Source organism: Salvelinus namaycush, chromosome 35 (genome assembly GCF_016432855.1).
Source record: "Salvelinus namaycush isolate Seneca chromosome 35, SaNama_1.0, whole genome shotgun sequence".
In the NCBI taxonomy this organism is placed as follows: domain Eukaryota; kingdom Metazoa; phylum Chordata; class Actinopteri; order Salmoniformes; family Salmonidae; genus Salvelinus; species Salvelinus namaycush.
Genome location: NC_052341.1, coordinates 16293647 through 16307360, shown reverse-complemented (window position 1 = coordinate 16307360; position 13714 = coordinate 16293647). Strand labels below are relative to the sequence as shown.

Genomic DNA, 13714 nt, shown 5'->3' with positions numbered 1-13714 from the left:
GCCCATGTCAAACTTTTTCAACCTCCTGAGGGGGAAGAGGCACTGCCTTCTTCACGACTGTGTGTGTGTTTGTTCCAGTTCACAGGACAGGACAATCTACCCCAAGAGGAAGGGAATCTCAAATGTTGTAAAAGTTTAAGGAAAAGCTCAGTATTGGAAGAAAACTTACTCAATTTCATTTTTTACTAAACTTTTGTTTATATTTGGCAATGATCCTTTTTGACTTTGCATAGGGGTTTAGAATAGTTACACTAAAACAATACCAGCAAAACCAACAGCACAGGACAAGATAGTGGCAATACACATCTCCTTTGTTTCCCCCCACCTACTGTTATGTATTCTTGGGTATTTAAAATCTCTTTCGTGTCTACTGATTAAAGAACTAAACATGTTTTTACCGAACTGCTGCCTTTCGCCTTTTTTCATGAGAAGAAACGGAGAAGAAACTGAGAAAATATATAGGGATCCACTCCAACGTTTGTTGGCCACACTAGAATCGGTGACTTTGGCGACACCTCGTGGACGTACTCGTTCTCTGCAACTAAAGTTTTGGCGCCCTTTCTGAACGCCCCTGCTCACAAGTAGACATGCGCACTTCTCATTCATCACATCGTTTCCGCTTCCTCTATGTATCCGATTATTTTTGAGAGGTCTGTTGTGTTTGTAGTTACACGTGCTGGTATTTTCCTGTAAAATGTTAAAGTTGGACTCACTTTTAAGCCTGAAATGTTTTGATAGCAAGTATTATCTTCCGGTTAATGGTGTCCAATTTGCCTTCGCTTAAAAATATATATAGTTTGCGAGTAAGAACGGTGTCTATATTCGTTTGTTAGCTTAGCCAACAGTCGCTAGATACCCCATCCAAGCTAGCAATAAACCGGCTAACTAGCCTTTGGCCCTTTATCAAAATATTGCAATATTTATATTCTACTGCATGATAGCAATATTTATACTCTACTGCATGATATAATGAACTGTACGGTGAAGTTGGAGCATCTGTCTAATTTATTTTCGTCATCTTGTTTTTTTTCCTATTACATCGGATTTTCCAACACCAACGAAGTAGAAACCCATTGTTGGTCCATCATGGGAGCTTACTTGTCGCAACCCAATACAGTAAAGTCCTCTTCCAACGGGGGAAACCAAAATATGAGCTATGGCTTTGCGGCCATGCAGGGCTGGCGTGTCTCAATGGAGGTAAGATGATCTAAACAAATTGCTAGCTGGATTGGATTCCGCAGTCATTCGTTGCCAGTATGGTGTCCAACTAACTAGCTATCAGAACTAGCTACCAGTTAGCTAGAATGCTAACTAAATTATTTGGTTTAGACAACAAAAAGTAGTGTAAGTTGTCTAATAGGCTACACGTTATCAAACATATGGAGCTTGGTTTAGCTATCCAACCATTAAACACGTGGCTTAATAACTATCAACGTCAACATTGGCCAGCTAGCTGATTTTGTTGTTATCCAACAATGTAGCTAGGTAGCTTTCCTGCATGTATTTATATAGATATGTAAGATGTGCAAGACTGGGCCGTTAACATTAACAATGTAAATGCATCATGATTCATTTTCACATTCAAGTGGCACGGGTCTGATTTCTATGATGTAGCTGTTATACTGCTCATAGAAATGGCATTCCATGAGAGTAACGTTTTTGTTTCTTTCAACAGGATGCTCACAACTGCATTCCAGAACTGGACGATGAAACGGCTATGTTTGCTGTGTATGATGGACATGGAGGTACTGTTCTTTTTATCCTGAATAGTAACTTTTGTGCGTACCTTGATTGTATGTTATTTTTGTTAATATCAGACATTATTAAACAAGTTATTCTAAGTAATCAGTACTTGCTTTCTCAGGTGAGGAAGTAGCATTATACTGTTCCAAGTACCTTCCTGAAATGATTAAGGAACAGAAGACTTACAAAGATGGCAAACTGCAAAAGGTGAGTGCAAGAATGCTTTTGGGGTATGGAAAGGAATCCTCTTGACATGGGCAATTGAACATGTTACATATATGTAAGAGTGTATATAGAAAGTATACCCAATAAACATTGCGCAATCTCACATTGTTAAAAGTGACTACCAACCAACTTTGGTTCAGTAGCTCTTGTTTTTGTTGTCAAACTCCACTCCATAGCAGCATACATTTGTCTTAGGTGGGTGGATGTGTTTCAGGCTTTGGAGGATGCATTTCTGGCCATTGATAGCAGGGTGACCACAGAGGAAGTGATCAAAGAGCTTGTTCAGATAGCTGGCCGCCCACAAGAGGAAGCACCAAATGAAAAAGTGGCTGAAGAAGATGATTGTAAGTACGCTGTAACAACTGACCAAGTTAAATATGTCGTTGTCATTCCTTGTGCTTTATTCAAAACAAATAGTTTGATTCAACCCCATGTGTTCCTTTCTGTCTGTTAGTGGACAATGAGGAGGCAGAACTTTTGCACGAAGAGGCCACCTTGACCATTGAAGAGTTACTTGTTCGCTATGGACAGAACCTCAATGCGATTAAACACAAGAAGCTCTGTCCGGAGGGCAAAAAAGAGTCTGGGGAAGGTGAACCACATTCCCATGGGGAGAAGGGCATCAACGGAGAAGTGGAGAGTGAGGTGGACAGCAATCGGAAGGCTGATGGTGCTGGAAGTGCAGCTGGTGGTGTGGGATTCTCCAAGCTGCGGGCCTGCAGGAGAGCAGGAGGGGACAGCTCTTCAGCGGCAGGAGCAGCAGGGTCCTCTGAAGGAGAAAAGGAAACTGGGCCCTCCTGCTCCTCCTCAGCAGCTCCGGCTCCAGGAGACACCAGCTCCAAGTTCTTTGAGGACAGTGACGAGTCAGGAGAAGAGGAAGACGAGGAGGGTAGCGAAGAGGAGGTGAGGGGGAAGAAATCTCCTGCAGGAGTTAAGTTACTCTAACTCTGGTGCCCCACCCTCTGCCTGAAGAGCTACTGGGTATTCAGGCTTTTGCCCAAACACAGTTCTTACACACCTGATTATGCTTAAAGGTCCTGGTGAGGAGCTATTGGTAGAATCAGTTGATAGATTCTGGTTGGAGCAAAAGCCTGCAGAATGAGTGCTCTCCGGGAGGAGGGTTGGGCACCTCTGCTGTAACTCATATTTGCTCTTCATAGATTTCCCCCCACTGGATTTTTCAACAAATAAACTGTTTAAATTTTTTTTGTAATTGTGGAAAGAATGTTATGTGTGTTAATTATGTAATTCCGCTTCTATAGGATGCCAGTGAGGAAGATGAAGGTGAAAACAGTGACGAGGAAGAAGACACTGAAGAGGGGGAGGACTCTGATGAAGAGAATGAGGAGATGTGCTACCCTGGAATGGATGGAAAAGAAGAGGTAGAATACACTCAGCTTAATTTTCAACTTAAACCTTGAATGGAGGGCACTTTATTAAAATGATTTCTGAGTAGCCCTGGTTGTTGCAAAGTTGTAATGGAGTGTTTTGTGTCTGAAGTAGTGATTACTTTCTATGCCTCCCTAAATGCAAAATATTATTCTGGGATTAATCTCCTTAGCTGTGTAGTGGGTTAATCATAGGCCCTTTAAACGGAAGGTGGCTATTTTCAGAAACTGTGCCTTTTTCCCCCAGCCTGGCGCAGACAGTGGCACTACAGCAGTGGTGGCTCTGATCAGAGGGAAACAGCTGATTGTGGCAAACGCTGGTGACTCCCGCTGTGTGGTGTCTGAGAAGGGCAAGGCCATAGACATGTCCTACGACCACAAGCCAGAGGATGAGCTGGAGCTGGCCAGGATAAAGAATGCTGGTGGAAAGGTCACCATGGACGGTCGCGTCAACGGAGGACTCAACCTCTCCAGGGCCATCGGTAAATCGATCCTCCTGCATTTCCTAGCCCTGGCATTTGATTTGAATTATCAGGCATTGTTTCCAGAAATATGTATCTTTTTTGCTGTTGAAGAAAAGACATTAGATTGAAAGGGCCTTTGTGTTTTCAGGCGACCACTTTTACAAACGAAACAAGGCCCTTGGCCCAGAGGAGCAGATGATCTCCTCAATGCCTGACGTCAAAGTGCTCACCCTCAACCCAGAGCACGACTTCATGATCATTGCATGCGACGGAATCTGGTAGTTTGTTAGTTTTTTTCTTAAATTAAGGCCATACTTCAATAATCAATGTGTGAAATGGATCCACAGCTATATTTCCCTTCATTAATGAGTGTCATCCACAGGAACGTCATGAGCAGTCAAGAGGTTGTAGACTTTGTCAGTCAGAGAATAAAGCCTAATGGTGATGATACTGCCAGGCCTTTGTCCTCCATAGTTGAAGAAGTAAGATTATATATTTTTTTACTGTGTTGGGAAACCAAAGTTGATGTACCTGAGATCCACCACTCCCCTGTAATCATGACATTACTCATTCTTTATTTAACAATGAACTAGCGCTCTCAAACATTATTTTGTCTCCGTAGCTACTTGACCATTGCTTGGCACCTGATACATCTGGAGATGGCACGGGCTGTGACAACATGACCTGCATCATCATCACGTTCAGTACTCACCCTGGCAGCAGCATGGCCGACGGCACCAAGAAGAGAAAGCCTGAAGAGATTGTCCCAGAGAAGAACGGGAATGACAGCAAAAAGTCAAAAAGCGAATAGAACTGCCAACAAGTACAATAACTCCAGTCCTTTTCACAAGCCAGAACTTTCCCATCTCTGAAAAGTTTAAAGACCATGGTCTCTGGGATAGGATGAGTTTTAGTTTAATGTCCCGAGACTGAAGAGAATATAAAAGTAAAATGGCCTCTTTGTAATTATTGATTTTGCTTAACTGTCCTATTGGAAACGTGTCCTGTGAATCCTAGTGTACTGTTTTTGTCACCCATGCCCTTTTATGTATATAATTTTCAATATTTGTTGATGGACGAAATGCATCTTTGTAATTGTGGATCAATGTGACATTTGGTGCATACTCGTTTGACACCATTCTGTAATTACATACAAATACATTTTTATTTTTTGTGTGACAAGTGACATCTTGTCTACTTACTTTAAAAGGACAATCACTGTTTGCATGAGTCAAATGTCCCCCTAGGCAAAGAATACAGAAACTCCTCAACAGTTCAATAGATTTGAAACTACTCAATTCACGTTACATTTTGTACTACGGTAGCTGTATTTAAAGAATACATTTTACATTCCTTGCACTCACATATTCCCAGAACAATTTGCCAACCACTTCTGAGTTAAGGCCACTATGCTAATTAAATGTCTGCCTTTGTCTCATGACTTGGTTTGCGCATAAAGATGGTGGCAACACTGCCTTACATTTAGTTAATTATGGTCCAAATTCAGCAAATGCTTTTGATGGATTTAGTATAACTATTCATGGGACAAAAGCTCCTCACTTCTCATGTATCTTTGTATGCGTGACTTAAATGTCCAGTTAAAGGGTTAATTAACCCAAATATTTTAGTAAATTTTATTTTGGTACTTTTTGAGAACATTGCGTTTCACTTGAAAAATCACATGAAGTATTTTTTCCCCCTAAATCAATAAAGTTGCCAAAACCCCTTTTTATTTAATCAGTAATGGAAATGGAGAGGTTGCACAATCATGTAGCAAAGCACTAAAGCATCATGCCAATCGTTTCATACCTCAAGTGGTTTGGAGCTAGCCTGGGTGGGTACAAGTCTGTTTGTGTGATCATTCTACTCCTTGCCACTCCCCTTGTCATGTTAGGTGGTGGAATGATCACACAAACAGACTTGTACCCAGGCTAGTTGGAACTACTGTTCCCAAAATACCATAAAGCTCAGTTTTATTGGGGGGTTGAACATTTTATACCAAGTATATCCAACAGCAAATTGAATTTCTATACCACTCAAACTATTACATTTTCAAGATATGCTACACTGCAGATGAAATCAGAAAATACAATGTCATAATAGGTATATATTAACCAGATTTACCATTACTCTTAAATCTTCTCATATGGCTATGGTAAAGTTGACAGTATAAACAAATGGAAAGTACATAAAACATGTTGGGCCTAGGTGTTTTGTTCTACCACATAGGGGTTCTGATGAACATCCCCATCCAGCTGTGAGAATCAGCCATCTGAAACAATAATTGCATCTATATTAAACACAATCTGAATGTAACATAGCCAGTAGACTGTGGTACACACCTCTTTGTGCTCGATTCAAGTAAACCCTCATATATGCAGTAACAGAAAAATCTGCCTATATTTGTCATAAGCCATACTTATGCTTACCTGCATTCTTTTATGAAGAAATCTCAACTGTTGGTTCAGCAACTCTATTTCCTATTAAAATAAAAACATAATTCAGCTGACATACATTTATATGTATGATGATACTGTAGTTCCAATATTTTACATGAGTCATTTAGCAGACGGTCTTATGCAGAGCGACTTACATTAGTGAGTGCAAACATTTTGATACTTTTTTCATACAATATGATGGATTCTTATGATGTACCTGATAAATTTTCTCATGACGTCTTAATTTAATCTGAGGAAATAGTTCTTCAAGTCTCACTATCTGAAAAAATAAATAATGACAAATCAATGCTTATTCCTCTCTGGATTATGAATATAGAAAGCCCTTAGAAATATTGTCTTACCCTTCTGACAACACCCTGTAGTCTTGTTCGCATACTTTTATTGATTACTGTCATGGCAATGGTCCGTGGTTTTGGAATGACTTAGAATCAACAAATACACCACACAACATCAATCACGCATTCTAACAAGGGAAACAACATCGATTTTATATACTAGATCATATACAGTGAGCTACAAAAGTATTGGGACAGTGACACATTTTTTGTTGTTTTGGCTCTGTACTTCAGCACTTTGGATTTGAAATGATACATGTTAAAGTGCAGAAAATCATCTTAATTTAATTTTCATCCATATCGGGTGAACCGTTTAGAAATTACAGCACTTTTTGTATATAGTCCCCACATTTTAGGGGACCAAAAGTATTGGGACAAATTCACTTATATGTGTCTTAAAGTAGGCAAAAGTTTAGTTTGGTCCCATATTCCTAGCATGCAATGATTACATCAAGCTTGTGACTACACACTTGTTGGATGCATTTACTGTTTGTTTTGGTTGTCTTTCAGATTATTTTGTGCCGATAGAAATTAATGGTAAATAATGTATTGTGTCATTTTGCAGTCACTTTTACTGTAAATAAGAATAGAATGTTTCTAAACACTTCTACATGAATTGTGAATAATGATGAGTGACAAAGTTACAGACGCACAAATATCATACCACGAAGACCTCTCACCATTACAATAAAAGAGGAGGTTAGCGGGGGGGTATGATATTTGTGCATCTAACTTTCTCACACATTATTCACGATTCATTCAGGATTAACCGTAATAATGGTAGCATCCACATTAATGTATGTAGAAGTGTTAACAAACATATTCTTATTTACAATAAAAGTGACTCCAAAATGACACAATACATTATTTACCATTCATTTCTATTGGGCACAAAATCATCTGAAACACAAATAAAACAAACAGCAAATGCATCAAACGAGTTTGTAGCGTCACAAGCTTGACATAATCATTGCATGCTAGGAATATGGGGACCAAATACTAAACTTTTGACTACTTTAATGCATATACACTGAGTGTGCTCTTTCCATGACAGACTGACACATAGGTGAGTCCAGGTGAAAGCTACTATCCCCTTATTGATATCACGTGTTAAATCCACTTCAATCAGTGTAGTTGAATTGGAGCAGACAGATTAAAGAAGGATTTTAAAGCTTTGAGACGATTGAGACATGGATTGTGTATATGTGCCATTCAGAGGGTGAATGGGTAACTGAAAAGATTTAAGTGCCTTTGAACGGGGTATGGTAGTAGGTGCCAGGTGCACCAGTCTGTGTCAAGAATGGCAATGTTGCTGGGTTTTTCACACTGAACAGTTTCCCGTGTGTATCAAGAATGGTCCACCACCAAAAGGACATTCAGCCAACTTGACAACTGTGGGAAGCATTGAAATCAACAATGGCCAGCATGCATGTGGAAAGCTTGACACCTTGTAGAGTCCTTACCCTGATGAACTGAGGCTGTTTCGAGGGCAAAAGATGGGGTGCAACTCAATATTAGGAAGTTGTTCTTAATGTTTTGTACACTCAGTGTATAAGTGAATTTGTCCAAATACCTTTGGTCCCCTAAAATGGGGGGACTATGTACAAAAATTGCTGTGGTTTCATAGTGTCAAGTGCTGGACTACAGAGCCCCAAAAAATGTCACTGTCCTAATACTTTTGTAGCTCACCGTATATCTGTTATTTAAATTATATTTTAATGTGAAATGTGATGATATAAGTTAAATGTGTACCATGCTGAAAGACTGTTGCCACTTCCAGCACATATGGCCTATGAATCAAAATATATTGACATTAATGTTATGCACTGATAGAATGAATTACATTTGAATATTTTTATTTTTTTACATGAAATATACATTTTAGTAAATTATTGGCTCACAGTAACATACTGAATGTTGCAGTACTTACACGTGCTTGCTGTTCACAGGTATAAAGCTGTTGAATGGAATCAGACAGCCCTTGTGGTTTCTTATCTAGAAATATGCCATCATTTGGTAAGGGATACATTATAATAGTGTCAGTCAGTATACAGTACATGGTACAATCTAGGAATAATAACTTCATAAAAAATAAATATGGCATACCTTAAATGTCTGTGTCACATTAGCAGAATTCAATCCAAACAAATGTGTTATGATCTTGAAGGACAGAGAGAGAGCGAAAAAAAGAGAGAAAGCGAGAGAGCTATTAGTATAGGGGAGAAACCTGACCTGACAATTTGGCCTACTGCTGAACACCTCTGCCTACCTGTTTAACTGTAGTGGCCTCCATACCCTTTGGAATGGTGACCTCTTGCAATGCAATGACTCTGTCATCTGGAATAGGAGGAACACATCTAATTTGTGATGCATTCAGCTTTTTTATGTGTGCAACTGCAAGAAATAATCACAGATGGTTTATAATGTGAAGCCTTGATAGGGGGCTTCCATTTAATTTCAAGTAGCCTTGCTGGCTATCAGTTCTCAGTGGACTGTGCATCAACAAAGATGTCAAATCCACCTGCTTCCAGCTGGCTGAAGTTGGGCTGGAAGCATGTATTACATTTTTCTTATACTGAACAAAAATATAAAAGCAACATGTAAAGTGTTGGTTCCATGTTTCATGAGCTAAAATAAAAGATCCCAGAAATTATAAACACAAAAAAACATATTTCTCAAAAAAAAAATGGCACAAATTTGTTTCCATCCCTATTAGTGAGCATTTCTCATTTGCCAAGATAATCCATCCACCTGACAGGTGTGGCATATTAAGAAACTGATTAAACAGCTTGATCATTACACAGGTGCACCTTGTGCTGGGGACAATAAAAGGCCACTCTAAAATGTGCAGTTTTGTTAAGTAACACAAGGTCACAGATGTATCAAGTTGAGGGAGAGTGCATCTGGCATGCTGACTGCAGAAATGTCCAGCAGAGCTGTTGCCAGAGAATTTAATGTTAATTTCTCTACCATAAGCCACCTCCAACATCTTTTTGAGAATTTGGCAGGAGTCCAAGAGGCCTTACAAGCGCAGTCCACGTGTAACCATTGTCTGAGACCAGCCACCTGGACAACTGATGAAACTGTGGGTTTGCACAACCGAATTTCTGCACAAACTGTCAGAAACCGTAACAGGGAAGCAGATGGCAGACAGTGTGTATGGCGTTGTGTGGGCGAGCAGTTTGCTCAACATTGTGAACAGAGTGCCCCATGGTGTCGGTGGGGTTATAGTATGGGCAGGCATAAACTACGGACAAAGAACACAATTGCATTTTATCGATGTCAATTTGAATGCACAGAGCTACCTTGACGAGATCCTTATAGGCCCATTGTCGTGCCATTCACCTCCTGTTTCAGCATGATAATGCACAACCCCATGCCGCAAGGATCTGTTACAAAATTCTTGAAAACTGAAAATGTCCAAGTTCTTCCATGGCCTGGATACTCACCGGACATGTCACCCATTGCGCTTGTTTGGAATGCTCTAGATCGACATGTACTACAGCGTGTTCCAGTTCCCGCCAACATCCAGAAACTTTGCACAACCATTGAAGAGGAGTCGAACAACATTCCACAGGCCACAATCAACAGCCGGATCAACTCTATGTTAAGGAGATGTGTCACGCTGCATGAGGCAAATGTTGGACACACCAGATACGGACTGGTTTTCTGATCCACGCTCCTACCTTTTTTTTAAGGTATCTGTGACCAACAGAAATCCATAGATTTGGGCCTAATTTATTTATTTAAATGGACTGATGTCCTTATATAAACTGTAACTCAGTCAAATCTTTAAAATTGTTGCATGCTGCGTTTATATTTTTGTTACGTGTCAATATTTAGGGTTGCCGTTTTGATCTTGATAAGGGGGTAAGCTAGATTTGTATGTTATTTCAGCTGCAACCCACGACTAGCACGAGCTAAAATGTAACGCAGAGACTGTGTTTATATGGAAACCAGTGTAAACACAGCGTCAGGGAGCAACAATAAATCAAATCAAATGTATTTATAAAGCCCTTCTTACATCAGCTGATATCTGAAAGTGCTGTACAGAAACCCAGCCTAAAACCCCAAACAGCAAGTAATGCAGGTGTAGAACGTTTACGCAACTCCAGCCAAAAAGATTAATCAAAAAATAAACCAACCGTTTTTATCAAGTCTCCTCAGTGCAATCCAAGCTTTTGATAAACTTTGAGAATTATCACGACGAATATTTGTCATTTTATCAACGCAGCGCCGGCCAAATCAAGCTTGAAGGAAGCCCCGTTTTTTCTTTCTTTTTCTTTTTACATCAATGTCTTGCAAGCCCGTGTTATGATAATGATGATTTGTCGCCACAGATAGTATGTTTTTGTTTCTAGCGTTTTGGCTAGATGGAGTAGGCCTACAGCTTCATCTAGTGGTCGCGTCGGGGACAACAGTTGATGACTGTAATTTTGAGGCGAAACCTCACCCTAACTCTTTTCCTAACTTTAACATAATTCTCCTAACCTACTACGTTAATTCACCTAACCTGTTATGTAAACAAACCCTCTCTGTCGTTTTCGCAGTGGGTGGGCTCTGAACCTTTGAACTACCAACCTCAGATGCCAGCAAGCTTGCACAAGAACAAAAAAGTCTCGCGATGAAGATATAATAATATAAAAAGAACACAATGGTCGAAATTCGTAACAATTTACTAGAAAATGTTAACATACATAGAATATTGTTTAACAACATTCAAATTAGGAAAATTGTTAATAGCCTTAACACAAATAATATTACATAATTGACAATTATTAACAACATCAAGATGAATGACTACTAGATATTAGGAATCAAATCAAATTGTATTTGTCACATGCGCTGAAATGATTACTTACAAGCCCTTAAACAACAATGCAGTTTAAAAAAAAAATACCAACAAAAAAATGAAATAAAGTAACAAATAATTAAAGAGCAGCAGTAAAATAACAATAGCGAGGCTATATACAGGGGGTACCGGAACAGAATCAATGTGCGGGGGCACCGGTTAGTAGTTGAGGTAATTGAGGTAATATTTACACTACCATTCAAAAGTTTGAGGTCACTGAGAAATGTCCTTGTTTTTGAAAGAAAAGCACATTTGTTGTCCATTAAAACAACATCAAATTGATCAGAAGCACACTCTTCTAGGCATAGTTGCAAAGAAAAAGCCATATCTCAGACTGGCCAATAAAAACAAAAGATTAAGATGGGCAAAAGAACACAGACACTGGACAGAGGAACTCTGCCTAGAAGGCCAACATCCAGGAGTCACCACTTCACTGTTGACGTTGAGACTTTATTTGGCGGGTACTATTTAATGAAGCTGCCAGTTGAGGACTTGTGAGGCGTCTGTTTCTCAAACTAGACACTCTAATGTACTTGTCCTCTTGCTCAGTTGTGCACCGGGGCCTCCCACTCCTCTTTCTATTCTGGTTAGAGCCAGTTTTCGCTGTTCTGTGAAGGGAGTAGTATACAGCGTTGTACGAGATCTAAAGTCTCTTTGCAATTTCTCGCATGGAATAGCCTTCATTTCTCAGAACAAGAAAAGACTGACAAATTTCAGAAGAAATGCCTGTAATCAAACTCACAAATGCTTATGCTCCAGATACTCAACTAGTCTAAAGAAGGCCAGCTTTATTGCTTCTTAAATCAGAACAACAGTTTTCAGCTGTGCTAACATAATCGCAAAAGGGTTTTCTAATGATCAATTAGACTTTTAAAATGATAAACTTGGATTAGCTAACACAACGTGCCATTGGAACACAGGAGTGATGGTTGCTGATAAACGGGCCTCTGTACGCATATTTTCCACCATAATTTGCAAATAAATTCATTACAAATCCTACAATGTGATTTTCTGGATTTTTTTTTCTCATTTTGTCTGTCATAGTTGAAGTGTACCTATGATGAAAATTACAGGCCTCTCATCTTTTTAAGTGGGAGAACTTGCACAATTGGTGGCTGACTAAATACTTTTTTGCCCCACTGTATGTAGATATTCCATTAAAAAAACAATCTGCCTTTTCCAGCTACAATAGTCATTTACAACATTAACAATGTCTACACTGTATTCCTGATGAATTTTATGTTATTTTAATGGACAAAAAAAGTAATTTTCCTTCAAAACAAGAACATTTCTAAGTGACCCCAAACTTTTGGACGGTAGTGTACATATGCTTAGAGTTATTAAAGTGACTTATGCATAGATAACAGATAGTTGCAGCAGCGTAAAATGGGGGGGGGGGGGGGGGGGGGCAATGCAAGTAGTCTGAGTAGCCATTTGATTAGATGTACAGTAGTCTTATGGCTTGGGGGTAGAAGCTGTTTAGAAGCCTCTTCGACCTAGACTTGGAGCTCCGGTACCGCTTGCCGTGCGGTAGCATAGAGAACAGTCTATGACTAGGGTGGCTGGAGTCTTTGAACATTTTTAGGGCCTTCCTCTGACACCACCTGGTATAGAGGTCCTGGATGGCAGGAAGTTTGGCCCCAGTGATGTACTGGTCCGTACGCACTACCCTCTGTAGTGCCTTGCTGTCGGAGGCCGAGCAGTTGCCATACCAGGCAGTGATGCAACCAGTCAAGATGCTCTTGATGGTGCAGCTGTAGAACCTTTTGAGGATCTGAGGACCCATGACAAATCTTCTGAGTCTCCTGAGGGGGAATAGGTTTTGTCGTGCTCTCTTCACGACTGTCTTGGTGTGCTTGGACCATGTTAGTTTGTTGGTGATGTGGACACCAAGGAACTTGAAGCTCTCTCCCTGCTCCACTACAGCCCCATCGATGAGAATGGGGGCGTGCTCGGTCCTCCTTTTCCTGTAGTCCACAATCATCTCCTTAGTCTTGATCACTTTGAGGGAGTTGTTGTTGTCCTGGCACCACACGGCCAGGTCTCTGACCTCCTCCCTATATGCTATCTCGTTGTTGGTGATCAGGCCTACCACTGTTGTGTCATCAGCAAACTTAATAGTGTTGGAGTCATGCCTAGCCGTGCAGTCATGAGTGAACTGGTAGTACAGGAGGGGACTGAGCACGCACCCCTGAGGGGCCCCCGTGTTAAGGATCAGCGTGGCGGATGTGTTGTTACCTACCCTTAC

At 40.2% G+C, this 13714-nt stretch overlaps 1 protein-coding gene across 4 annotated transcripts; it reads left to right on the top strand.

Annotated features, from left to right (window-relative positions):
• Window positions 1-620: 620 nt before the first annotated feature.
• Window positions 621-5546, top strand: LOC120029597 (protein phosphatase 1G-like). 4 transcript variants are annotated; one of them, XM_038974883.1, is made up of 11 exons: window positions 621-650; window positions 1067-1197; window positions 1676-1745; window positions 1865-1950; window positions 2183-2312; window positions 2423-2871; window positions 3231-3350; window positions 3604-3838; window positions 3969-4098; window positions 4203-4302; window positions 4443-5546. In XM_038974883.1, the coding sequence occupies exons 2-11, from the start codon at window positions 1087-1089 to the stop codon at window positions 4629-4631; spliced, it is 1620 nt and encodes a 539-aa protein (XP_038830811.1). In that variant the 5' UTR covers window positions 621-650; window positions 1067-1086; the 3' UTR covers window positions 4632-5546. The 4 variants fall into 4 exon arrangements, with proteins under 4 accessions (XP_038830811.1, XP_038830812.1, XP_038830810.1 ...); XM_038974884.1 differs by lacking the exon at window positions 621-650 and adding an exon at window positions 657-803; XM_038974882.1 differs by lacking the exon at window positions 621-650 and adding an exon at window positions 657-803 and having other exon boundaries at window positions 1064-1197.
• Window positions 5547-13714: the final 8168 nt, after the last annotated feature.